Genomic DNA, 27427 nt, shown 5'->3' with positions numbered 1-27427 from the left:
AAAAGTTCAGCAGGGAGTCTGCTAGTAGCAGCTCTCCAGCCCCTGGGGTCTGGTTTTGGGGTGGGGGGAGGGGTGCGCTTCAGGAAAAATCATAAGATTTCCTTTCTTTTTCCTGTTTTCTAACCTAAGAGTGAGGTATACTCACCTCCTTGGTGTCACACTTAGGATCCCCTTTTCCCAGTCCTGCTGACTGTGTAATATCCTACCTATCCAGCCACTGTTGTCAGAGCTCATGCTAGCAGCTGCCTCCAAGTTGTCATCTTGGCTCTACCTCCCAAGGTCTTGTTTCTAATGCTAGTGCATTTATATGTGTGAAAAATGTCACTCTATTTAAATATTTAATCATTTTCATATTAATAGACTTTCAGTACCAAGTGGGCATTTCTATGTATTAGAATTGAAGATGAAGATAGTCAAGGAGGTGGTGCAGTAATACAGTTTTAGACTCTCAAGCAGGAGGTCCCAAGTTCAATCCCCAACAGCACAGACATGTACCAGAGGGAATTCTGATTCTCTCTGTATCTCTCCCTATCACTGTACATGAATAAATACTTATTTAGAAAGATTTAAAAAATCCATGCTCCCAGAGGGATAGAGAATGGGAAAGCTATCAGAGGAGGGGGTGGGATATGGAGATTGGGTGGTGGGAATTGTGTGGAGTTGTACCCCTCCTACCCTATGGATTTGTTAATTTATCCTTTCTTAAATAAAAAATAATTTAAAAAAATATTAAAGATGAAGAATTGAAATACTTACATTCCTTACAAGCATATAGGTATGGGTTCACTAGTTTAAGAAAATATCATCTCTATTTTTAAAATTTTACTTGTTTTCTCTGCACTGTGAGCACTTTCATATGACTGAAGAGTACCAAACTTACTGTTTAACACTGTGCCTATTTTCATATGCTCTATTAGTAATGGAATAACTAAAAGGTTTTCTTTATTGTCTATATTACTAGGGTTTTTCTCCTTTGTGCATTACTTCTTGTGATTAAAAGTGACTGAATTGACTGAATGTTCCACTGCACCATCTATATCCATAGGCTTTCTCTCCACTGTGAGTTATTTTAGTACCTGATGAGTAGAGGAATCACTAAAGGCTTTACTACATTGTTTCCATTCCTAGAACTTCTCTCCACTATGAGTTCTTTCATGTCTCTGAAGAGCACTGGAACAACTGAATGTTTTACTACATTGTTTACATACATAGGGTTTTTCTACACTATGAATTCTTTCATGTCTCCGAAGATGACTGGATTGACTGAATGTTTTCCTACATTGTTTACATCCATAGGGCTTCTCTCCACTGTGTGTACTTTCATGTGTCCGAAGATGACTGGAACAACTGAATGCTTTCCTACATTGTTTACATTCATAGGGCTTCTCTCCTCTGTGCATTCTTTCATGTGTCCGAAGAGAACTGGAACAACTGAATGTTTTCCTACATTGTTCACATTCATAGGGTTTCTCTCCACTATGCGTTCTTTCATGTATCCGAAGATGACTGGATCGACTGAATGTTTTCCTACATTGTTTACATTCATAGGGTTTCTCTCCACTATGCGTTCTTTCATGTATCCGAAGATGACTGGAACAACTGAATGTTTTCCTACATTGTTCACATTCATAGGGTTTCTCTCCACTATGCGTTCTTTCATGTATCCGAAGATGACTGGATCGACTGAATGTTTTCCTACACTGTTTACATTCATAGGGTTTCTCTCCACTATGTGTTCTTTCATGTATCCGAAGATGACTGGAACAAATGAATGTTTTCCTACATTGTTCACATTCATACGGTTTCTCTCCACTATGCGTTCTTTCATGTGTCTGAAGATGATTGGAACAACTGAATGTTTTCCTACACTGTTTACATTCATAGGGTTTCTCTCCACTGTGAGTTCTTTCATGTCTTTGAAGAGCACTGGTTTGACAGAATGTTTTACTACACTGTTTACATTCATAGGGTTTCTCTCCACTGTGAATTCTTTCATGTGTCTGAAGAGCACTGGATTCATGGAATGTTTTGCTACATTGTTTACATTCATAGTGTTTCTTCCCAATGAGAGTTCTTTTGTGTTTTTTATGTTGACTGGAATAAGTGAATACTTTGTTGTATACTTCAGATTCTTGAGGCTTCCCACCATTTTGACTTTGTTCTTTGGCCTCAGAGATTTTCACTCTATTACTGGAAGACAGTGAGAATTTATTTAATGATATTCTAATGAAAAAAATACTTTATTAAGAAAATGCAGGTCATTATTATACATAAACATCCAATATTCATAGACATTATCAGTACATTTGACTAAAAATGTTTATACTGACAATAATAATTAAAATTACATACTCTTATAGTTTAAAAGAAAAAAAGCTGCTTAATACTAAATAGTATAATACATAAGTGAGTTAAACCACAACCAATAATATACTTACAGCAATACTGTATTTATTAAATGAAGTACTTCTTGTCAATGGTAAGTTTTATCTTTATGTTGAAATTTTTAAAAATATTTATTCCCTTTTGTTGCCCTTATTTTTTTTTATTGTTGTAGTTATGGCTGTTGTTATTGATGTCATTGTTGTTGGATAGGACAGAAATAGAGAGAGGAGGGAAAGACAGTGAATGATACCTGCAGACATGCTTCACCGCTTGTGAAGCGACTCTCCACAGAGATTGCAAGTGGGATCTTTATGCCCGTTCTTGCACTTTGCGCCACGTGAGCTTAACCCGCTGCCTACCGCCTGACTCAGTGTTAAAATTTTTTGTAGAAATCACTAATTTTTCTATTAAAACTCTCTCTAAACATTATAAAAACATAGATATTCATACAAGGGAGATATGCTTAATGTTTCCAAGTGTCCTACTTTGTAAACACTGAGTTTCTTTGCTTTATTTATTTTTTGTTTGTTTTTTACGGTTATTTATTTTCCTTTTTGTTGACCTTAGTGTTTTTATTATTGTTGTAGTTATTGTTGTTGTTATTGATGTCATCATTGTTTGATAGGACAAAGAGAAATGGAGAGAGGAGGGAAAGATAGAGGGTGAGAGAAAGATAGCTGCAGACCTGCTTCACCACCTGTGAAGTGACTCCCCTGCAGGTGGGGAGCTGGGGGCTCAAACCAGGCAGGCCTTGCACTTTGTGCCACGTGAGATTAACCTGCTGTGCTACCACCTAACTCCCTTCTGCCCTAGTTCTAAAAGTTTCCATTTCTTTCTTATCTGTGAGATTTTTTTTTCATGAAGTGGAAAGAAATGATAATCCAGAACACCATTTTCTTACATGTGCTGCCAGTGATTTAAATGAGAACCTCAGGCATATACATCACATCTATCATTATTTGAGTCACTTGCAAACTATTCCATAAGCTATTCTTGGTATCATTTTTATGAAATAGTTTAAGAATTATCTATTTATATGTCATCATAAATTCTCTTTAAAAAGATTGTATTATTGCAGGAGCCAAGCAATAGATGAAATACTAGAAAGCACACACTTGGGAGGAACCCATAAGTGTCTGTTCATTTAGGGAAATCATGAAGGTAACAAATCACAGAGAAGTTCACAGTAGCTTTCTGGGTAGGACAGTATATTTTATTATGAATGAGATTCACACCTTTTACTTGCTTGGTGGTTATACTGCTCTTTGTTGGAATAGTCCTCTTGTAACTTTCCTAAAAATACAAAAAGTATTATAAAGGATACAGATATATTGAATTTTTGATCCCTCATGAGTCACAATCACAATCATGCCCCTTTCACTTAACATAATCTCTGCATACATTGGTGAACAATGGTGGAAAAAGTATGTCTTTTCATTGATAAATGAATTAATATTATAATAATTACCTATCAACATAAAGTTTCTGAAGTTTTCCCACATCACATTTCTGTAGAGTTTCTTCTCTGAAGAATTTAATAGTGCCCACTCTTCTTGAGTGAATATCACTGTTACATCTTCATAGGTCACCGAGCACTAAAACATACAGTGTATTTATTTATATGAGAAAACACTTCATACTGATAGCAGATTAGACATCCATGATCTACTTTATGAAGTCAGTGATTGTCTCATCACCAAACATATCAAATATCCCACTCTCATGGTCTAGAATGTGATATACTAATTGGTGCAGTGAGTACAGCTTTGTGCTGTCATCAGGTCCTGAGCCCAATCCCTGGAATCTCATATGACAGTGATGTTACTATGAAGTGCACTTGGAAACGTGGAGAAACAGGTCCAAGCATAACTGAGTCAGGTTTAGGAGAGCATTCAGTGAACAACTTGATTTCTTTACTTTTTTATGTTTTCATCATTGAGGCTGTAGAGCTCCATGTTATAATTTTAGGAAGAAAAAGAGAAAGAAGAAAAGACACCCCAGCACTGAAGCCCCAGTGTGCTTGAGGCCTGGCTTAACTGAGGACCATGCACACGCCAAAGAAGCAAGTAATTTGAGTGAGCTACATTTCTGACTCAAATTATATGGACCATAGTATTTTAATATTATATTAATACAATGTTTAATAAAAGAGGTATCATGGGGAGACAGAACACTACTAAGCTCTGGTTTATATTATTTCTGCAGACTAGATTTAGGGCTGTAGCACCTCATGCATTAAAGTCTTCTGAGCAATAATTATGTTGTCTTCCCAAATTTTTCTTCTTCAATGCAGTCATTTACATCCTACATGGATGAGAGTGAGGAATGAGTAAAACTTGCAAAAGCATAATGACACGAGAGTGCTGAAAAACCATATTTTTCTTTCCAAATAGAGGGAAAGAGCGGTAGGGAGAAATATGGAGACTAAGCAAATAGGACAGGTATTATAGTATCACTCAACCACATGTGAAATTATTTGCCTATGCATGGCACAAGCATATGGTGGTTGGGAAACTTTATTCATGTCTTCATTCTTTGTAAAATATGTTCTGTGAGGAGTTGGGCAGTAGCGTAGTGGGTTAAGGGCAGGTGGCGCAAAGTGCAACGGCAAGCGTAAGGATCCCAGTTCGAGCCCCTGGCTCCCCACCTGCATGGGAGTCACTTCACGGGTGGTGAAGCAGGTCTTCAGGTGTCTATCTTTCTCTCCCCCTCTCTGTCTTCCCCTCCTCTCTCCATTTCTCTCTGTCCTATCAAACAATGATGATAATAATAACTACAATAAAACAAGGCAACAAAAGGGAATAAATAAATAAAATAAATATTTAAAAAAATATATGTCCTGTGGATTAAGCTACCTCCTAATCCTCTTATATCTAGGAGTAGTAGGACTACCAAGTTTTTCAAATGAGTAAATCTGAAACTACTCAATTTGTAGATTACTGGATTTGAGTGCCTGAGATTTTTTTTCTATGCCGAACATGTACCAAAATGGGGTTATGGGTTCTATCTCAATCTTTCTTTCTCTCACCCTACGTCCGTGCCCTGTGAAATTGTTATTCATATGTAGTAAATAAAATTAATCTTTATTAATTAATTAATTAATCTTGATGAAATGAGAATGACTGGGGACAGTGAGCACAAACATCAGACTTTCAGCCGTAAAGCCCCAAAGAGCTATAAGTTAAATACCAATCATCCCCTAATTCTAGAACTGAGGGGAGTTGTGGTCTCACTTTCTTTCATAAAGTAAATAAACCTTTAATTAAAAGCAAAAAAGAGACCAGATAGTAGTGCACCTGGATAAAGGGAACACATTATAGTGCATAAGTTCCAGGTATAAGCCCCTGGTCCGCACTTGCAGGAGGGAAGCTTCACAAGTGGAGAAACAGGACTGCTGGTGTCTCTCTCGCTATCTTCCCTTCCCTCTCAATTTCTGGCTGTCTCTATACAATAAATGAATAAATATAATTTTTTTAAAAGGGAAAACTTTTAAAAATGACTTAAATTGGAGGTCACTTTGTGGCTTAAAAAATGGAAGACACCCAAGTTCATCAGGGAAGCAATTACAGAAGCCACTTACCACCTTCTGCAGCCCATAATGATCCTGGGTCCTTCCTCCCAGAAGGATAAGACACAGGGAAGCTATCAAGGGAGGGGATTGTATACAGAGTTGTGGGAGTGAGAATTGTGTGGAAATGTACCCCTCTTATCCTATAGTCTTGTCAATACTTCCATTTTATAAATAACAATTAAAACAAAAAACTAAAGTAAACAAAACAAAAAATAGAAGACATATGACTGACACTACAGGACAACTTCCAAGTAAGTGCACATACTTAATGTCTAGAATTGGATCCAAAAATAACAGTATCTATTTGTGAGAGAGAAAAAAAACATACTTGCTCCTTAAAGTTAAATAAATAAAATTAGATAAAAGGAGAGCACCATTAATCAGGGATTCCTTGGATTTCCCCATAGATATGATGGCCCAAGACCTCTAATACCTCCACCATTACTGGTCACTACTATCAGGTTTGGGAACTACTCTCTGCCTTAGTCCGGTTTTCTAGTTCTGTTCTCAACTCTGATGTCACCTTCACAAACAATATTTTTTGGTCCATCGCCATGTTACATCAAGTTCAAGCAAAACTCACTCAAATCATGGTCCCCTAGAAACATACCTAAAGAAGACTACATAGCTTCATTATACTTTAAAATTCCTATTATAATCTGCTCTAATCTTACTTTCTGGTTCCTGTTTACTAAACATTTTGTTCTGCTTTATGTCTTACTGCCTTTCACTCACCAGGTTGCAGATGCTATGATTCCATCTTTAATACTCTGGATAGATGACTTCATCAGTGTGCCCTATAACTACAATTCTCCTGAGTCCTACCTTTGTAGGGAAAGATACAAACAGGTTAGGGGTATAGATCAAAATTGCCAATGTCCATGTCCAGCAGAGAAGCAACTGCAAAAATCAGAACTCCCACCTTCTGCATCACATAAACAGTTTTTGTCCACACTCCCAGAGGGGGGGAAATGTTAGGGAAATATGACTAGATGGCTCTGGAACCCAATTCTATTTGGACAATGAGAGAAAAGAGGAAAAAAAGAATAACACTCAGAAGTAGTTATTGATATAGGTGATACTTAGAAAGGAAGAGAAGGGCCATAGTAAAAGTTATGTATTTGTGGAAATAACATTCAACCCATATTTTCTAGAATCACTGAAGTCACAAATGGAGGAAATGGGGACATAAAACTCTGGTGGTGAGAACACTGTGGAATTTTATGCCCTGGGTACTCTATAATTTTAATATCAGTATGAAATGACTAATAAAAATAAAATAAATTAATTAAAAGGAGAGGACCAAAGAGAGATTTCACCAGTTTGAGAGTATGCCTTGGCTTGGATAAGACCCAAGTTCCAGACCTGGAAGCATATGGCACCATAGCAAGTGGGGAGCACAAGAGCTGTGGTACCTCTGAATAAACAAGTAGCCCAGGAAAGGTGATATTACATTTGTGCAAGGTAGTACCTTGGGAAAAGAAAAATGTTTATAAAAGAAATGAAGGAATGGGATAGAACAAGTCTCCCTAACATGTTTTGCATATCACAATTTTTCAAACACATGAATAATGGCACCACACTGCATTAATTTCTTGGGTCAGGGTAGTGAATTATGTGAACCATCTGATATAGCAGAACAGACACCTTTCTCAATAGAAATATTGGAATAATGGCCTTAATTCAAGCTGTGAAAAGAAAGCATTTTCCTTTGTTGTATGCCCCAATTAGATGAGAATTTCCCCCCTACCACCAGGGCTATTGCTGCCAATATTGGTGCCAGCACTATAGTTCTGTGGCTCTTGGCAAAGATTTTCTTTTTTTTGTCCTGTTTGTCTATTTGTAATTGAATAGGACTGAGATAAATTGACAGGGAATGGGGCAGACAGAGAGGGAGAAAGAAAGACAGACTCCTGAAGACCTACCTGGCTGCTTGTAAAGCACCCCTACCCCCATCCAGGTGGAGAGCAGAACTTGAAACTGGGTTCTTTCCCATGGTAACTTATATGCCTAACAGGGGTTACCCATCAAGCTAAGAATTTTCATACCTTATAGAGTGCTTGGTCAGAAAGGAATTAAAGGCTTCAGGTATAAGAAGGTATGTTCTGATGAACTTATATTTCTCTTAGTGGAATAATTTTATTATTTCCTACACAGAATGAGAGGAAGAAAAGGGAAAGAAACCACAGTACCACTAATGAAGTTTCCCTCTTCACGTCTTTGTGTGGTGTGAGTGATTTAAACTTGATATCTGGGTATGAAACTCAAAAAAAATCTTTAAAAGGATTTTCATGGTGGCAGACACAGTAGAAAATATACATATGGAGGAACAATACTGTGGTGTTTCTTCACTTTACCTCCCTCCTCTCTTTTTGTCATATCTACCTAATATCTGTATTTATATATCATGGCAGCAAAAACTGGTGACAAAATAAGTGTTTAAGAGAAGTATTCAGGCAAATCAGAAGCAGCAAAATGAACATAACATAAAATGCATGTATAAATTAAAATACAACTTACTCAAGAGGAAAAAGAATCAGATATGGCATATGTCATTTACCTGAGAAACTATCATTTCTCCCACTTTCCCTCAATTTCCTTTCAGGCCAGAAAATTAAAAGAAGCAGTATCTTCAGACTGTGATTTAAATCCACAAGCCACGCCTCTTGGCTTGACAGCAAGCACTACACCTACAGGGAATGTAAAAGTGGGAATTGGTAAACAAAGTCAGGATACGTAGGGATTACTTGAAAACAGTTTTTATATATGGCACACCAGTCCCAGAATTAGTCAATACAAATAGCTCCTGGCCCCTGATGTGGTGTAAGATTTCCCTTTTGGGAGTTGGGCAGTAGTGCAGTGGGTTAAGTGGACATGGTGTGAAGCGCAAGGACCATAAATATTCCAGTTCGAGCCCCTGGCTCCCCACCTGCATGGGAGTCACTTCACGGGTGGTGAAGCAGGTCTGCAGGTGTCTATCTTTCCCCCCTCTGTCTTATCCTCCCCACTCCATTTCTCTCTGTCCTATCTAACAATGACGACATCAGTAACAACAACAATAACTACAACTACAATAAAAAACAACAAGGGCAACAAAAGGGAATATAAGTAAATATTTTTTAAAAAAGGATTTCCCTTTTATACATAAAGAAAAGTTGAGCAAAAATGTTTCACAGTGATGCATACAAGGACTAAGAGATGGGCAGAGGTCACAAGGCTGTCATGGCTTTTTAAATGCATATAGAGCAAAGTGCAAGAACTGGCTTTAGAATCCCAGTTCAAGCCCCAGCTTCCCACCTGTAGGGAACTTCACAAGCACTGAAGCAGATTTACAGATGTCTATCTTTTTCTCCCCCTTTGTATCGTCCCCTCTTCTCTCAACTTCTCTTTGTGTCGTCCAACAACAGCAACAACAATAACAACAATCACAGCAAGAAGGGTAACAAAATGGAAGAAATGGCCTCCAGGAGAAGTGGGTTTGTAGTGCTGGCATCAAGCCCCAGTGATAAATAAATAAAGCAAACAAACAAAAAAACAATGTGTTGTCCTTAATTGATTTGACATTAGATGTAAAGGTTTAGTCTCATCACTTGATGTTTCAATGATGTATTCTGATTGAGTTGTGATACTGGGCTTCGATTGTTTAAGCAAGTTAAAATTATAAAACTTAAGACATCATAATCATTTTATTCAGCCAGTGCCTTAGATATTGATTTGAATTTGGATGTGTTCTTACTAATTAGGATGTATACAGCATATGAATAAAAATATATTGTCAGTTATAGCAACTGGGCTGTCATATGTAAACAAGCTCCCAACTTGGTTCTAATAATAACTAACTATTGTCATTTATAAAGAACCTATACTCCTCTAAAAGTTCCTGCTTCTGATCTTGGTATAACTGAGACTTTACTTGTACTTCCTGTTAGTCACAACTGAGTGACTTCTCTCTATGCTGCCATACAAAGCACACAGCTACTTCTCAAGTCTCCTGAGAAGTCAAATCAATCTCCTACTCTTCATCTGGAGAAATCTTTTTTTATATATATTTATTTATTTTCCCTTTTGTTGCCCTTGTTGTTTTTATTGTTGTTGCAGTTATTGTTCTTGTTATTGATGTCATCGTTGTTAGGACAGAGAAATGGAGACAGGAAGGAAAAACTGAGAGGGGGAAGAGAAATGCAGATATCTGCAGATCTGCTTCACTGCCTGTGAAGTGACCCCCTTGCAGGTGGGGAGCTGGGTGCTCGAACCTGGATCCATAAGCTGCTTCTTGTGCTTTATGCCAAGTGCACTTAACTCCTGGCTCCAGTCTGACTTCCTGGTGAGATCTTTCTTAACAAAGGGATCCTTTCCGAATACTATTTCTTTTTTTCCCTTTATTGGGAGATTAATGTTTTACAGTTGCCAGTAAATATAATAGTTTGTACATGCATAACATTTCTGTTTTCCACATAATAATACAACCCAGTCCAAATCTGATATTATATATATATATATATATATATATATATATATATATATATCCCCTTTCTTCTATAATTATGGGCAATCTATGCTCAAAAAAAATGCTTAGAATACTCTAGGCAGTGGGGCAGTAGCACAGTGGGTTAAGCACACATGGCACAAAGCGCTATAACCTGTGTAAGTATCCCAGTTTGAGCCCCCGGCTCCCTACCTGCAGAGGAGTCGCTTCACAGGTGGTGAAGCAGGTCTGCAGGTTTCTCTCTCTCTCCCCTTCTCTGTCTTCCCCTCCTCTCTCTATTTCTCTCTGTCCTATCCAACAACTACATTAACAACAATAATAACTACAACAGTAAAAAAAAGGGCAACAAAAGGGAATAAATAAATATTTTTAAAAAATACTCTAACTAGACTCAGACCTGAAAGGATAATGATGACACTTTAGATTCTTTTCATTTTTTATATTTATTTATTCCCTTTTGGTTGCCCTTGTTTTATTGTTGTAGTTATTATTGTCGTTACTGATGTCATTGTTGGATAGTCCAGAGAGAAATGGAGAGAGGAGGGAGAGATACAGAGGGGGTAAGAAAAGTAGACACCTGCAGACCTGCTTCACAGCTTGTAAAGGGACTCCCCTGAAGGTGGGGAGCAGGAGGCTTGAACTGGGATCCTTATGATGGTCCTTTTGTTTTGCTCCACCTGTGCTTAACCCTGACTCCCGACACTAGATTTTTTAAATTAAATATTTATTTATTCCCTTTTGTTGCCTTGTTGTTATTATTGTTGTTGTTACTGATGTTGTTTTTGTTGGATAGGACAGAGAGAAATGGAGAGAGGAGGGAAGAGGGGGAGAGAAGGTAGACACCTACAGACATTCTTCCCAGCTTGTGAAGCAACTCCCCTGCAGGCGGGGAGCTGGGGGCTCAAACGGGGATCCTTACCCCAGTCCTTCTGCTTTGTGCCACCTGTGCTTAACCCTAACTCCTGACACTAAAGTTTCTTGACCTAAGTGTTTCTTAATCCCAGATACCTTCTGTTCTACCCCTACTTTTTCTCATCCTGCTCTCTAGTGATTTAAGTAGCCATATACTAAGTAGTAAATAGAGTCTACCAGTTCAATTTTAATCTCTAGCAAGACCTTAACATGGTCACCACCTGGCAGCTTCCAGTATATACCTTGACAATTGGCTGAAATGTAAGCCAAGTAAAAGATAATCTCTAAGATATCCCTACTGCAACTAGAAAACAAGCTAATACTAAAAACCTTGAAGTTAACTGAGGCCCTTCGGAAAACTTAGATGTACTTCTTTTCTTATTTTATTTATTTATTATTAGATAGAGACAAGTGCCCCTGGAATGTGAATGTTCCACAAAGCAGGAGGTGTTCCCTACCTGTGCTGTTCTTACTTGGTGATTTTTGTTTTAATAATCAAAATTTTGGTGATTTATGTATTAGTGACCAAAGCCTTGGTGATTTTTGTATTAATAATCAAAGCCTTGGTGATTTTAGCTCTTAATGCTAAATTAAGAGCTAAAATTAATTAGCTTGGTGATTTTTAATTCTTAATTTAATTTTTTCTTTTAATTTTTAATTCTTAATTTTTTCTTTTAATTTTTAATTCTTAATTTAATTTTTTCTTTTTAATTTAATTCTTAATTTAATTTTTAATTCTTAATTAGCTTGGTGATTTTTAGCTCTTAATGAGCTAAGCTTTATAAGACTATAAAAATAAAGTTCTGCTTAAGTATGACAGAGATGTCTGCTTGAGCTTGATTCAGCATCAACTCACTCATCTCTTATTCTTCCTCATTCTAAGCTGAAGCCTCTCTTCTTTCAGGTTACACTAATAACCTGCTGGGGCTGGCCCCTGGCACAGGTTGGGGATTCAGCATGGATGTTCAGCACCCTGCAGCCTCCAGCTATGTCCAGTGGAACACTGATTGCTTTGCTCTCATTGAGCCCACTGAGATTGACAGTAAATGTAGAATAAGAAAGCTGTTCCTGTGGTCCGGGAGGTGGCACTGTGACCAAGTAACTAAACTCTCAAGCATGAGGTCTTGAGTTCAGTCCCTGGCAGCACATGTACCAGAGTGATGTCTGGCTCTTTCTCTTTTCCTATCATTCTCATTAATAAAATAAATAAAATCTTAAAAAAAAAAAAAAAGAAAGCTGTTCCTATTTCTCCTTTTTGGTGATTATTTTTAAACTCCCTTGGTCAGTTGCCCCTCACTACACCCTCGCCTTAGTGGTCTTTATGTTGTCACTCCTTTTTGTTCTGGGCTTAGTCATGAAGTGTTTTTTAGAATATCCTGCCTCCCAAAATAAGTTGAAAACTTTCATGAACTCATACTCACTCGTCCATGCAGTGTGGAGAGCTGTGACAATGAGGGTTCCTGTGCCACCACTTGCTTACACTTGTGGTCAGATTCGAATGCGATCCTGTAAAATGTCACCAGGACCCTGGGTCCATGCTCCCAGAGGGATAGAGAATGGGAAAGCTATCAGGGGAGGGGGTGGGATATGGAGATTGGGTGGTGGGAACTGTGTGGAGTTGTACCCCTTCTACCCTATGGTTTTGTTAATTTATCCTTTCTTAAATAAAAAATAAATAAAAAATAAAATAAAATACATAAATAAAAAATGTCACCTGTAAAAGTCAGGTATGTTTAATAATGATTAAATTTTTTTTTTTTTTTTTACCAGAGCACTGCGCAGCTCTAGTTTATGGTGGTGTGGTGGATTGAACCTGGGACTTGAGAGCCTCAGGCATGAAAGTCTCTTTGCATAACCATTATGCTATACCCCCACCCATGATTAAAATTTTAATTAACTGAAGGTAATCATGAATTGATACTTTAGCTTCAAAAAGAGATAACCAGGATCCAGTGATTAAAACCATAAAAGTGGCCTGAGGACGGGATCTCTGTACAGGGTGCCTCTCTTGCTTTGTGCATGACCCTGGGTCGGCCTCACTGTCTCTCTATCTGAATGAAAATATAACCATAGAGTGATAAAACCAAAGATGGAAAGGCCCTGGATTCTCAATAAATTAATTTAAATGAATCATAAAGATGCCTAAGAAGTTTTCTCCATTATTTTATATTGTACAAAGTGGAAGCAATAGTTCTTGGGCTCTTATTTATATAAGGAGTTGGCACTTTTCTTCTCATTAAATGAAGGCACAGGGGCCAGTTGGTGGTGCACCAGGTTAAGTGCTCACATTACAGAGCACAAGGTCCCAGGACAAGCCCCTGGGACAAGTTACTCACCTGCAGGGGGAAAGCTTCATGAGCGGTGAAGCAGAGCTGCAGGTGCCTTTATGTCTCTCTGTACCTCTCTATCTCCACCTCCTCTCTCAATTTCTTTCTGTCTCTATCCAATAATAAACAAACAAAATATTAAAAAACAAATAAATGAAGGCACAAGGAAATCCATTTGAGCACTGATATTTTTCCCTTTATGATTTTTTTATTGTGCTCGCTTTGGCAGCACATATACTAAAATTGGAACGATCTTATTATTAGCTGGGTGGAGACCCAGAGAAATCTAGAGGGATAGGTGACACAGAGAGGGAGAGAGACCTGTAGCACTGCATCCCTACTCATGAAGCTACCCCTGAAACTGGGAACAAGGGCTGAACTCCGTCTCTTACACATGGTAACCTGTGAGTTCAACTGGCTGTGCCACTGCCTGGACCCTCAAAACAGGAATTAAACATATCTTTCTTTTTGTTATAGTTTAAAATATTTGCCTGAATTGAATGACTTAGTCATAGTCTCTGACGCTATGCCTTCCATTTTGCAGGCACTGCAGTCATTGCCATTATGCTCTGACCTTTCTCTTTGCCATTGAGGACATGAACACCCCTCTGTTGCCAAATTTAAAATGGTGTCAGTATCTCAAATTCCTTTTACAGACATCATAATTCCTTAAAGAACATCTTACCTTGGTTTACAGGGTGGAATCAGCCTTTCCCTAATGATTGAAGAAAACATGCTGATGCCTGACCCCCTACTCCACAGGAAGAATTTATCTTGCTCAAACAGACTGAAGATGCTGAGAATAAGCAGACCCCTCACCCACACAGAAAGGTTTAGTCCTGCCTGCACCAGACACATCCAGCCAGAAATGGATCATAAATCCTATGAAACATGCCATGTTCCTTCCCATGCCAGAAATAATAACAGGACTGACTCTATATAAGGACCAATACCCTGCCTCACTTTGGACATCTTAGCTCTCCCCATGCCCGGCTGGGCTCTCTTGATACCCATCTGTGCTTCTCACCTCCCCCCTTGGTTACTATGGTAAACTTACATTTGTCTACACTCCTGATTCTACTTGCTTCAATTTCAGCATCTTTTTTTGTTTTTGTTTTTTCCCCCCAGAATACTGCTCAGCTCTGGCTTATGGTGGTACATGGGACTGAACCTGTGACTTTGGACCCTTAGGCATGAGAGTCTGTTTGCATAATAATTATGCTATCTAACCACACCCCTCAGTATCTTGTAATTCTAACATTTTGGTGCAAAAACCTGAAAGGGGCTACAAATCTAGCCTCTCTCTTAGGATATTTACTGTCCCAATATTCTGCTAGAAACAGAAAAAATATATATCTGCTATCATTATTTCAATATTTAGACTAATTTTTTTTTTAACATATTGGGCAATGGAACTGTGCAAAAGCCCACAGGATGTGTGTGGAGGGGGGTTGAATATTCTCCAATGAATTTCCTGGTCTTTCTGATCAAATAGATTCAATGAATCTGGAGGGAGTATCTCCTGAAATACTGTCAAAAGACCCTGCCAGCTATTCTATTTTTAATTACTCTTTTTTTCTTATTTTTTAAATTAATTTTTCACTTTTATTGCCCTTGCTGTTTTTTCATTATTGTTTTAGTGATTATTGTTGTTATTGATGTCGTCATTGTTGGACAGGACAGAGAAATGGAGAGAGGAGGGGTAGACTGAGAGGAGGGAAGACAGACGGCTGCAGACATGCTTCACTACCTGTGAAACGACTCCCCTGCAGCTGAGGAGCTGGAGGCTCTAACCAGGATCCTTAGGCCAGTCCTTGTGCTTCACGCCATGTGCGCATAACCCATTGTGCTACCACCCAACCCCCTAATTAATTTTTTAGTTGTATGTATTAATATTATAGCAGGGAGAAAGCAGAAAACCTCACAGATCTTGCATGGACAGTACCAGGACTCAAATTTGGTACTTCAATTTGGTCAGTGGTGAATCTTCAATTGAGATATCTGTTTTATGATTGGAGAAAGATGATTAAGTGACTAGAGGAATAAGGAATAAAGGAGTCTGGTATACATTTTGATTGGTCAATCCAGTTCTTAATCAGGAGAGATACACCTCTCTGCTGATTCTAATGTCCTTTCCTGAAAGTTGGTGGCTATGTCCATGGCTGAAAATTCTCACTCCAAAGAGAAGTAACCATCATAGGATATAAACTTACTAGTGTAAGTTTAGTTGTCAATAAGTGGCCTATATTGGGATTCAATCATCCAGTTCTCTAGCTGTGGTTCTGGACAATAATGAATATTCCCACCATTACTCGAGATATCTTTACACTTAATCATTGCTCATATACCCTCTCTGACAGTGAGTATAAATGAGCCTTTTGAGTGTTTTACTGGGACATAAAACTTTGTCTCAACATCTTCTTGCAGTTAACACAATTTAAGCAAATCACAGTGGGGAAGCAATTACAGAAGCCAGACCTTCAACCTTCTGCATCCCACAGTGACCTTGGGTCCATACTCCCAGAGGGTTAAAGAATAAGAAAGCTATGAGGGGAGAGGATGGGATACAGCATTCTGGTGGTGGGAATTGTGTGGAGTGTACCCCTCTTATCCTATGGTTTAGTCACTGTTTCTTTTTATAAGTAAAAAATTAAAAAATATAAAATCAATAATGTGTCTGGTGGTGGCAAACCACATTGAGTGCACACATTTCCTTGTGCAATGATTTGTGTTCAAGTCCCTCATCCCCACCTGTAAGGGTAAAGCCACACATGCAATGAAGAAACACCACAGGTGTCTCTTTTGTCTCCTATCTCTCCATAAATTTTTCTATAAATTTCTATCTGTCCTATCAAATAAAATTACATATTATATGTAAACATTTGTATATATATTCAGTTATTTTACCTAGCACAGTTCAGATGTGGCTTATTGTGGTAAGGAGAATTGAACCTGAACCTTTGGAGCCTCAGGCATGAGAGTCACTTTGCATAACTATTATGCTATCATCTACCCCCGCCCTTTAAATAAATGCTCATTTAAAAGAGAAAAGAAAATCAAAGGCTTTGAGATATGTATAGATACATATTTTTAAAAATCATGCTACTATAAGATGATTAGATATTAAAATAGTCTTTTAGAAATTCAGAGGAGAGAAGGTTTCATTGTTTATGATAATGTCAGTTATGCTGTGATAATAAAAAGTATACAATACAGGTGGTGGCACACCTGGTTGAGTGCACATGTTACAGTGTGCAAGGACCCAGGTTCGAGTCCCCAGGCCCCACCTGCAGGGGAAAAGCTTCACGGGTGGTGAAGCAGGGCTGCAGGTGTTTCTGTCTCTCTCCCTATCACCCCCTTCCCTCTCAATTTCTGGCTGTGTCTGTCTAGTAAATAAAGATTAAACAAAATTTATAAATACATATATTTATAAGTACATATATTTGTATAGTGATATATATAGATATAGATATAACTAGTGAACTAGAAAAGACATAAAGGATGTACCACTGAAAAATGGAGAAGGGAAAAATATAGAGATAGATATTTACAGAACCAGTCCATATCAGTGACCTTAGGAGAACTACTGCAGTTTCCAGTGGAGAGGATGGGACATAGAATTCTTCCTGGCAGTGGGAACTATATGGAAATATAACCCTATTGTCATATAACCTTAAAAAGAAATATTAAATCACTAATAATAACCAAAAAATTTTAAATAAGTCATTGAAAACACACTGTATAAAAGAAGAATACAACACCTACTAAGAATATAATAGAGGGGAGTCGGGCACAGCACAGCGGGTTAATTGCATGTGGCACAAAGTTCAAGGATCAGCATAAGGATCCTGGTGCAAGCCTTCAGCTCCCCACCTGCAGAGGCCTCGATTCATAAGCAGTGAAGCAGGTGTGCAAGTGCCTATCTTTCTCTCCTCTTTCTCTCCCCCTCTCTCCAATTTGGTAGGACTTAGAAAGAGAAGGCAAGACCATAGGGAAAGAATGGGCAAATATATTTAAATGTAATATAATTATAGAAATAATAGTCACCCCACATCTGTGAACTTGAGAGAACTACTGCAGTTTCCAATGAAGGGGAGGGGGACACAGAACTCTGCTTGTGGGAATGGTGCGAAATTACACACCTATTACCTTATAATTTTGTAAATCAATATCAAATCACTAATAAAAAGCCTTGGAATTATGAGAAATAAAATAAGTTAAATGAAGAAAGACATATATTTTCACTTACAGTGATCTTGTCTTGCTTCACACAAAATCAGGATTCATTACTATATGGCTTTTTGAAAGAAGTATGATGAGATGGAAGCAAAAAATTCACATCTAGCACAAAGAAAATAATGGTATTATAACGCACTCGTATTCCCAAAGACTCTGAGAAAAGTATGAATTCAATGTGTCACATCACCTAGATGTCTATTATTTTTCTGTGTTTTATGAAGATAGCCAGCAACCAATTAAGATAAACATAAATACTTACACAATTATATTATTTTTATATTTATTTTATTCCCTTTTGTTGCAATTGTTTTATTGTTGTAGTTATTATTGTTGTTGTTATTGATGTCAATGTTGTTGGATAGGACAGAGCGAAATGGAGAGGGGAGGCAAAGACAGAGAAGGGGAGAAAAAGACACCTGCAGACCTGCTTGACAGCTTGTGAAGCAACTTCCCTGCAGGTGGGGAGCCCGGGAATAGAACCAGAATCCTTACTCTCATCCTTGTGCTTTGTGCCAGGTGTGCTTAACCTGCTGTGCTAAAGCCTGACTCCCTCTAAATAAACTTGTATGCTCACAGCAATCATTCTAACTTTTCAACAGCAATTCTTTAAATTCTAATTCTTGAATACTTTCTCATGTGTAGAATTTACGCTCATATTCTTGCCCCCTCTCCTCACACACAGAATATAATCAAAATGTGTCCAAGTATAATGAAACTCAGAACATTCATACTGCTTTTTAGGTCACATATAGATCATGTGACTATGTAAAGATCAGTTTTTATCACTCTTTGCATAGCTACTATGGACAACTTCCTGATCCATGGAGAGATCTGATTATTACATGGTAGTCACTGAATCTGGGTAGAAATCTTTAAGTCAGCAGACAAAAGGTGAGCAATTCCACTCAAAGATGGAGGAGCTGATGCTGGTGACAGATTTCTGTGTTGTGGTCCAGTAGGTGGTGCAGTGGATAAGGCATTGGACTCTCAAGCATGAGGTCCTGGGTTCAACCCCGGCAGCACATGGACCAAACTGATGTCTGGTTCTTTCCCTCTCTTCCTACCTTTCTCATGAATAAAGAAATAAAATCTTTAAATTTTTTTTCTGTACATTTTTGGCAATAGTTGTATCTAATTTTGAAAAAATATATATAATCTGATAAAAATAACCATTGTATTTATAATCAGAACTAAACAGAATGAATCATTTTAGGAAAACACAGATTACATCTGGATTGCGATACTAATGGGATGTCTGTGGTGACTAATATCATATCAGCTAAAGGAAGTTTTGTGGGTGTCTTTCAGTGACATAACAATTATAGATACAAATATAGTGTGATATATGTAAACACTAGTCTATTTAAACAGTTCTAATTACTACATATTCTGTTTTACAGACTGTATGCAACCCTAATAGAAATAATCTATGAAGTGAAAAAAAGCATCTTTCTACCTTGTGAGAAAATTTAATCAATGATCAGATAAGAGGTAGAGGCTACATTTTAATCCAAGTCATGTGACCTATAGCTTTCTTGAAATGACTCATGGGTCTACATACAAGTACTACATGGAACTGTGCTCAAGCACGGTTTACAAGAGAGAAGAATGAGATGTAGGGGAAAGCTATCAGGGCTGGTAATGTGATAATTGACATTGAGGGAAGGAGTGATAGAAAGGGAAAGAGACAAATAGATACTTGCAGACTTGCTTCACTGTTCATGAAGTGGGGGCTTGAACCCAGAATCTTGCACTTGGGGATATCTGTGCTTAACTGAGAGTGTCCCTGCCCAGCCCCTTCTACAGACATTGTTATGAAACTATGAGTATCTTATTCCCATCATCTGCCTTTTTTGATGCATATATCAATTCTTTTTAAATGGACAGATGAGTGCATAAACATTATTACATCAAATTAATGTTGATATCTTTTTTTTGTTCCATTTTCCTTCTATTTACTTATTTATGTATTTTCCCTTTTGTTGCCCTTGTTTTTATTGTTGTTGCTGATGTTGTTGTTAGATAGGACAGAGAGAAATGGAGAGAGAAGGCGAAGACAGAGAGGGGGAGAGAAACACCTGCAGACTTGATTCACGCCTATAAAGTGACTCCCCTGCAGGTGGGGAGCTGGGGGCTTGAACCAGGATCCTTACTCTGGTCCTCGTGCTTTGCGCCATGTGCACTTAACCCACTGCACTACCGCCTGACTCCCCATTTTCCTTCTATTTTTAAATTTTGCAAAGAACATTGCTTTATATAGTGTCTGTATGTAGACCCATGTGTCATTTCAGGTGAGCTGAAAAGTTCAAATGACCTGTATTAAGATGAAATCTCTACATTTTTCTTGAAGTCTGTTTAAATTTTCTCATTCAAGTGAAAGAATTATATATAGCACTTTATATTTTACTTATATTAGTATGTTGCATTACCTTATGGAAGAATTTTGGTGGTGGTAGATAGCACAATGGTTGTACAAAGAGACTCTCATGCCTGAAGCTCCAAACTCCCAGGCTCAATCCTCCACACCAACATAAGCCAGAGCTAAAGAGTGCTACACAATAATAAATTATTGTGTAGTAACAAGAACTGCCTAAGACTTATGTTAAACTGGGGAGATAACATAGTAGTCATATAAAAACACACTCCTGCCTGAGTTATAAAAGTCCCAAGTTTCAGTCCCTAGAACTACCAAAAGCTGCAGTTCAGCAGTGCTCTACTAACAATGATCAAGTAAATAGAATCGTGTTGCCATCTATCAGTTTACATTTCTCTCTATATGTGCCATAAATTTGTCCAAAATATTCAAAAATAATTCTTTTGTACATTTACTCTGTTATTCCAATAACAAAGGTATACCCCTGACCCATACACCAGTACCTACTTAGAAATGTACACTTGGGACTTCTGAGAGGTGTGGCCTTGAAGTAACAGACACATAGACTGTCCCCCAAAACAACAGAGATTGACAGCTATTTAACTAAACAAACTTCATCCAACACAGCTGATGTATCCACAGAAACACTGTAGCCTTAGACACCGAGTTGGAAATACTACTATGATTCCATTCTGACCTCCCCGTGCAGACGACTTCACCAACATGACCCAGAACCTCACCTCTCCAGAGTCCTACCCTGCTAACAAAAGATAGAAATAGACTGGAGGTATGGATAGACCTGCTGATGTCCATGTCCAGTAGAGAAGCAATTACAGAAACCAAGGATCCTTCCTCTTGCACCCCTGAAAAGAACTTTGGTTCATACTCCCAGAGCAAGAAAAAGATTGGGAGATAACCAGAGGGTTCTAGACCCTCTGAACAAGAAATGTTTGTCACCAGGAATTTCTGTTTTCTGTGCTATCACTGAAAGAGAAGCAGATCTGGAAAGCACCAGAGAAAGTCAGGCACTGTTTTACTAATCTGAGAGAGAGGAAAAGAAACAAAAAAAAAAAGAAAGGAAGAAAAAAGGGACAGTATTCATAAGTAGTGATAGGTGTATACACAGTGACATCTAAAAGAAGTGAAGGCAGGACCATCGAAAAAAATGGACATACGTGGTCAAGAGGTGGCACAGTGAATAAAGCATCAGACTTTCAAGCATGAGGTCCTGAGTTCAATCCCTGGCAGCACATGTACCAAGATGATGCCTGGTTCTTTTTCTCTCCTTCTATGTTTCTCATTAATAAACAAATAACATCTTTAAAAAATGGACATACATACATACACACACACACACACACACACTCACACACAAAATCAACCCTAATCTGTGACACAGTAGAACTATTGTAGTTTCCTTTGTAGAGGACAGGACCACAGATGAGTAGGGGGAACAATGTGGAATCATGCCACTATTACCTTAAAAAGTCAGGAGTCAGGCTGTAGCTCAATGGATTAAGCGCATGTGGCACAAAGCACAAGGACCAGCACAAGGATCCTGGTTCGAGCCCCCAGCTCCCCACCTGCAGAGGAGTTACTTCACAGGCAGTGAAGCAGGTCTGCAGGTGTCTATCTTTCTCTCCCCCTATGTCTTCCCCTCCTCTCTCCATTTCTCTCTATCCTATCCAACAACAGCAATGGCAACTATAACAGCAACAACAACAGCAACAAAAATGGGAAAAATGGCCTCCAGGAGCAGTGGATTGGTAGTGCAGGCATCTAGCCCCAGCGGTAACTCTGGTGGCAAAAAAAAAAAAAAAAATTTAAGTCACTAACAAAAATTAAAAAAAACAAACTATGGGAATGAGAATTCTCTCTGAAATCCTGAATTAATATCTGTACATGATAAAAGCAATAGCTATTATTATTTGTTTATAAATTTAATTTTATTTACACAGCCTGTATTCTCCGAAGCCCACAGAACCAACTCCAGGATGAGGATTCTGCTTCCCTAGGAGGGCACAGACCCTGTTTGATGGGCAGCTCTGTCTTTTCCTCACTAACTCCCTGTGCCATGGATTGGCCTGCAGAAGGCAGGGTTTGAGGCAGGGCCTCATGTGTGTCCCTGCCCTCACCCTTCTGGAATAGCCACTTGTGACTCTGCACTGCCAGCTCCCCAGCTTTTCATTTTGTTGTACTTCTACAGAAATTTCCCTCCAGAATACCATACTCTGAGAACTTTCTGTAACATCTCTCTGCTCTGTCACACCAACCAGATCCTTTAAGGGAATGTCACTAATTCCTGCCACCTGATTCCAGGGCTCACAGCCTCTGCTAGAACTCCCTTTCCATGTGCTCTGGATACACCAGGGACCTGTGCACCTACCCTTTACAGCTCTTCCTTCAACCTCCACAGAGAGGAAGTGTGAGGAGCATGGAAGTAGGGAGAATAATATGAGAAGAGACTGGGGATCCCCTGGCCCCCCTCTCTTTGGGTCTGTGGAGAGTCACCCCAAACTTACCTCTGCCTTTTCTGCTATAACTGCATGTTGCTCTGGGTCTGGAACTCCTGGGCCTCCCGATTCTCCTCAAGCAGATGCCCGAGAAGGACATCAGTGGTAGCAGTCCCTTATATCCATCCCACCCTCTCCCCTTCACTGCATGTTCTGGCACAACCACTGCTTCCTAACTAAGGAGGGACAGTGCCTCTGTGACAGTCCTGCAGACCATGAACCCAAACTGTGAGCTCAGAACATGACCCATGTCCTCAGCTTTGACTGCACCAGCTTCTCTACTCACAGATGGGGAGAGAACACTGACTCTCATGGGTGTGACCTTAGAATAGTCTCAGGAAGAGTGAGAGTACCTGGACCAGCCAAGAAAGATTGCATGCACAAATGATGTTACAGAACTATGGGACATGCTCTTCTTCAGTGTGGAGGCTTCATAAGGAATCGTGCTCTATTTTTTTACCAGCTTTATAGAGACATTGGGAGAGTTTTGCAAACATTCAAGCATATTCCAAAGTAAAGGTAGCTCTAGAGGAATATGTATGCACTTATTCCCTAGCTTTAAGAATTGTCAACTCATAGCTAACCGTAAATGTTTTTTACTCTAGCTCCCCAATAGGATGGATTTCTTTATTTGGTTAGTTATTTTTAGAAATAAAGAATTTGGGGGGGCTGAGCAGGTGGCACACCCAGTTAAGGCCACATGTTGCCATATGAAAGGACTCAAGTTTAAGTGCCAAGTGCCCACCTGCGGGAAGAAAGTTTATGAGTGATGAATGGTGCTGCTACAGTCTCTTTCTCCTGTCTCCCTCCCCTCTCAGTTTCTCTCTGTGTTATGAAAAAAAAAAAACATTTTTAAGATCTCTATGGGGGTATCCCCCAAACAAAAATAGTCACTTCAAAATACAGATGTGCTGGAGACAAAATAAATAAATAAATATACCATGTTCCAGTAGGTGGCACAGTGGCTAAAGCATTGGATTTTCAACCACAGTTTCTGAATTCAGTCCCTATAGAGATAAAGAAGGTCAGACTGACCTTCACTGAGTAAGCAGTAGGTAAGTAGAGCAGAAGGCCAGAAAAGTCAAGTGCTTTATATGGAGACTAGAATGCATCTAATTATCTATAGTAGCCAAGATGAACTGCCCCATTTTTATTTTGAATTTCTCTCTTCCTTGTTGAGACCAAGTTGAGACCCCCCCCTTCACTTGCAGGGGATTCGCTTCACAGGTTGCAGGTGTCTTTCTCTCCCCTACCCTTCCACTCTCCATTTCTATCTGTCTTATCCAACAAGATCAATTACATCAGCAATAATAACTACAACAACAATAAAACAAGGACAACAAAAAGGAAATAAATATTTCTAAAAATCTTTAAAAAAAATAATAATCCTGTTGTTACATCATGAGGCCCATGACTTAGTACCCTAACAACATCCTTGTCAGTGCTGCAGATAATCACCTGCTTCATTCCTACAGGCACTGTGCTGGGAATCTCAGCCAGTGATAAAAATAAGCAGACCCCAAAAGATTTCTTGACACTTTGACACTTTCCCATTAATGATACAAAGTCCTCCAACTTCAAATGCATAAACAATCTACAGAACCTTTAATTCCACATATGTACAAGGAGAAATAGGGGGAAAAATTAGTGTACATTTTAAAAATATATTTTTAAATAGTATTTTCCCTTTTGTTGCCCTTTTGTTGTTGTTATTGTTACTGATGTTTTCATTGTTAGATAGGGCAGAGAGCAATGGAGAGAGGAGGGGAAGTCAGAGAGGGGTGATAAATATAGACACCTACAGACTTGCTTCACCACCTGTGAAGCGACTCCCCTGCAGGTGGGGAGATGGAGGCCCAAACTGGGATCCTTATGCTGCTGTGCTTTGCACCATGTGCACTTAACCAGCTCTGCTACCACCCGACACCCCATAGTGCACTTTTATAATCTTAAATAATTGGAAACTTTCCCTCTATTACTGAAAAATATCTATGTCCATTATTTGTTGTACAATAGCACATTTTAGAACTGAACTAACTAGAATTGAACACACCAGTGTTCAGGTCACACTGGAGAACACTGCATTAAAATCTGATCACAGGGGGCTGGGTGGTGCTGCACCTGGTGAGAGCACATATTACAGTGTGCAAGATCCTGGGTTCAAGGAGCTAGTCTCCACCTGCAGGGGAAAGCTTCGCAAGTGGTGAAGCAGTACTGCAGGATCTTTCTGACTCACTCCCTCTCTAATCCCCACTTCCCTCTCAATTTCTGGCTTTCTCTAACAAAGAAGAAGAAGAAGAAGGAGAAGGAGAAGGAGAAGGAGAAGGAGAAGGAGAAGGAGAAGGAGAAGGAGAAGGAGAAGGAGAAGGAGGAGAAGAAGAACAGTGGCGATCCACCTCCTTTTCCAAAAAGCACACTGTGTTTAACTCCCCCACAGAGAATCAGGACAGCCCAAGAGGAATCCAGTCCTGGTGTCAGGTGAAGATGGTGGATTGACAAGGCAGAGGCCCAGACACAGGGCTGCTTCCAGGAATATTGTTTTCTCTCTTTTTTAAATAAATATTTATTTATTTTCCTTTTTGTTGCAATTGTTTTTAATTGTTGTTGTAGTTATTATTACTGTTATTGATGTCGTCATTGTTAGATAGGCCGAAGAGAAATGGAGAAATTAGAGGAAGACAGAGAGGGCGAGATAAAAATAGACACCAGCAGATCTACTTTGCTTCACCGCCTGGGAAGTGACTCCCCTGCAGGTGGGGAGCCTGGAGCTCAAACCCGGAGCCTTCTGCTGGTCTTTGTGGTTCCTGCCACGTGTGCTTAACCCGCAGCTACTGCCCAACTCTGATCCCGGACTATTCTAGCAAGTCTCAAGCAAACCCTCCCAATCTCAGCCTCAATGAGCCACACTCACAATATCCCGTCCAGTCTGAACTTGCTCAAGTCTCCTCTCCAATGTCCAAGTCGGCAGATGATGAGAACAGCACTGAGAGAAAAGTAGAGAAAAGCAGCATCCCAGAAACACAGGATCCATTGCTAGTGTCTCTTACTTCCGGGAGTGTCTGCTTTCATTTTGGAGCACCGCCCACCAGCAGCCCACATTGGTCCATGTCCACTGTCTCAGAGTTTAATTGGATGAAGCCCTTGCCACACACAACTACTCTTCTGATTGGATAATGTTCAGACCCAATGGAAACCAGAGATTTCTAAGTGTCAGGAATGCTGTCCTATCAACTTCTATAGAGGCTGTGTCTGGAGAACCATTAAAGCCAGAAATGGCTGGCAAAGCTTTCTCTGGAGTACTCTAGACGTTTCAGCTGTTAAAAACCTGCAATTCCATCAGCTTCCTCACCCAGTTAGCTTACTTCTGCTTGTTCTGTCCCATGCTGGTTAGTTGTAGGAGCCACAGCTCTGTGACCCCACACCCTGGGATCTTGGTGCTGCTGCTGTGCCCAGTGTGCAAACTGCACCCTGTAGCCTGCTCACAGCCTGGCTCCTGGAGTGCAGTGGGCTCCTTTGACCAGGAGGCTGCCTGCTGGTCCTGAGCCCTTCTTCTCTGCTCTGCTCTGCTCTGCTCTGCTCTGCTCTGCTCTGCTCTGCTCAAGACAGAGAAAGGGGGGCCAGTTGGTGGTGCACCTGGTTGAACACACATGTTACAGTGCACAAGGACCCAGGTTCAAACCCCTGGTCCCCACCTGTAGGGAGAAAGCTGTGTGAGTGTTGAAGCAAGGCTGCAGGTGTCTCTCTGTCTCTCTATCCACTGCTACTCTAAATTGGTGGCTGTGTCTATCCAATAAATAAATATAATAAATTTAAGAAAAAAGACAGAGACACTCTTGGTCTTCCAAGCTTCATAGTCCCTTTGAAGGAAGGACAGGGCCCTCAGGTGATGTGCTTCAGCCCTAGTCTTGAGGGGCTCATGTCTGCATTTTATGACCTTTTGAGGTTGGGTAGAGAGGGAGTGCTGGTGCTTCAGGCCCCTGCCTAGCTCCCTTCCCCTGGCTTCCTCTAAGGGTGCAGAGGGAGGGGTGCTGTTTTCCTTAAGCTGCCCACAAATGCACACATCTGTCAGGAAAAGGTAGCTGACATTAATGAGGCTCTTGGAGAAAATCCAGGACTCATCAATAAATCTTGTGATACAAATGGGGGGCTGATCAAGATGACAGTGAGTAATCCTTCAGAACTAGATGATTCAATGAGTAAGAAAGCATATGAAAAATAAATAAAACAATGGGGGTAAATAGCATAATGGTTATACAAAGAGTCTCTCATGACTTGGGCTTCAAAGATCAATCCCCAGCATCACCTTGAACCAGGGCTGAGTACTGCTTTGGTAAAATAATAATAATAATAATAATAATAATAATAATGCATTGAAATAATTAATAGTAGTGTTAATACATAAATTCTATCAAGGAGTAAGAATGGAATTTCTAAATTACTATTAAACAACTTAATCTAGCACCATTGCTTTAAATTAGACATGGATAGAAGAATTTAGGTGGCAACTTCTAGCAATAGCAATGGAATTACTTACAACAATACTACTGGGTGAGACTACCCCTTAATGTACTAACTATTGCATGTCAGCATGATGTTTTTATAACACCCTATTATTTCTAG

The 27427-nt window shown here is 39.3% G+C and overlaps 1 protein-coding gene across 3 annotated transcripts; it reads right to left on the bottom strand.

The window, feature by feature from the left end:
* On the bottom strand, window positions 1-25862 carry LOC132538611 (zinc finger protein 709-like). Of its 3 annotated transcripts, none has more exons than XM_060191335.1 (5): window positions 25719-25856; window positions 8517-8646; window positions 3854-3980; window positions 3621-3678; window positions 1-2190 (listed from the first exon to the last, which is right to left on the bottom strand). In XM_060191335.1, the coding sequence occupies exons 2-5, from the start codon at window positions 8529-8531 to the stop codon at window positions 1125-1127; spliced, it is 1266 nt and encodes a 421-aa protein (XP_060047318.1). In that variant the 5' UTR covers window positions 8532-8646; window positions 25719-25856; the 3' UTR covers window positions 1-1124. The 3 variants fall into 3 exon arrangements, with proteins under 3 accessions (XP_060047318.1, XP_060047317.1, XP_060047316.1); XM_060191334.1 differs by lacking the exon at window positions 25719-25856 and adding an exon at window positions 12776-12894; XM_060191333.1 differs by lacking the exon at window positions 8517-8646 and having other exon boundaries at window positions 25719-25862.
* Between the last annotated feature and the right edge of the window lie 1565 nt (window positions 25863-27427).

Source organism: Erinaceus europaeus, chromosome 5 (genome assembly GCF_950295315.1).
Source record: "Erinaceus europaeus chromosome 5, mEriEur2.1, whole genome shotgun sequence".
Taxonomy (NCBI): Eukaryota; Metazoa; Chordata; class Mammalia; order Eulipotyphla; family Erinaceidae; genus Erinaceus; species Erinaceus europaeus.
Note: the sequence above shows the minus strand (reverse complement) of the source record. Positions and strands in the feature narration are given on the sequence as shown.

Excerpts from the sequence above, each read along its gene's own strand:
- LOC132538611 (XM_060191333.1), bottom strand. The coding sequence starts at position 25,838 with ATGGATCCTGTGTTTCTGGGATGCTGCTTTTCTCTACTTTTCTCTCAG. Across the intron at positions 3,679-3,853 it reads CAGAAACTTTATGTTGATAG|GAAAGTTACAAGAGGACTAT; the intron begins GTAATTATTATA and ends TTGTATTTTTAG. Across the intron at positions 2,191-3,620 it reads AACCACCAAGCAAGTAAAAG|TAATAGAGTGAAAATCTCTG; the intron begins GTGTGAATCTCA and ends ACTGTCTTCCAG.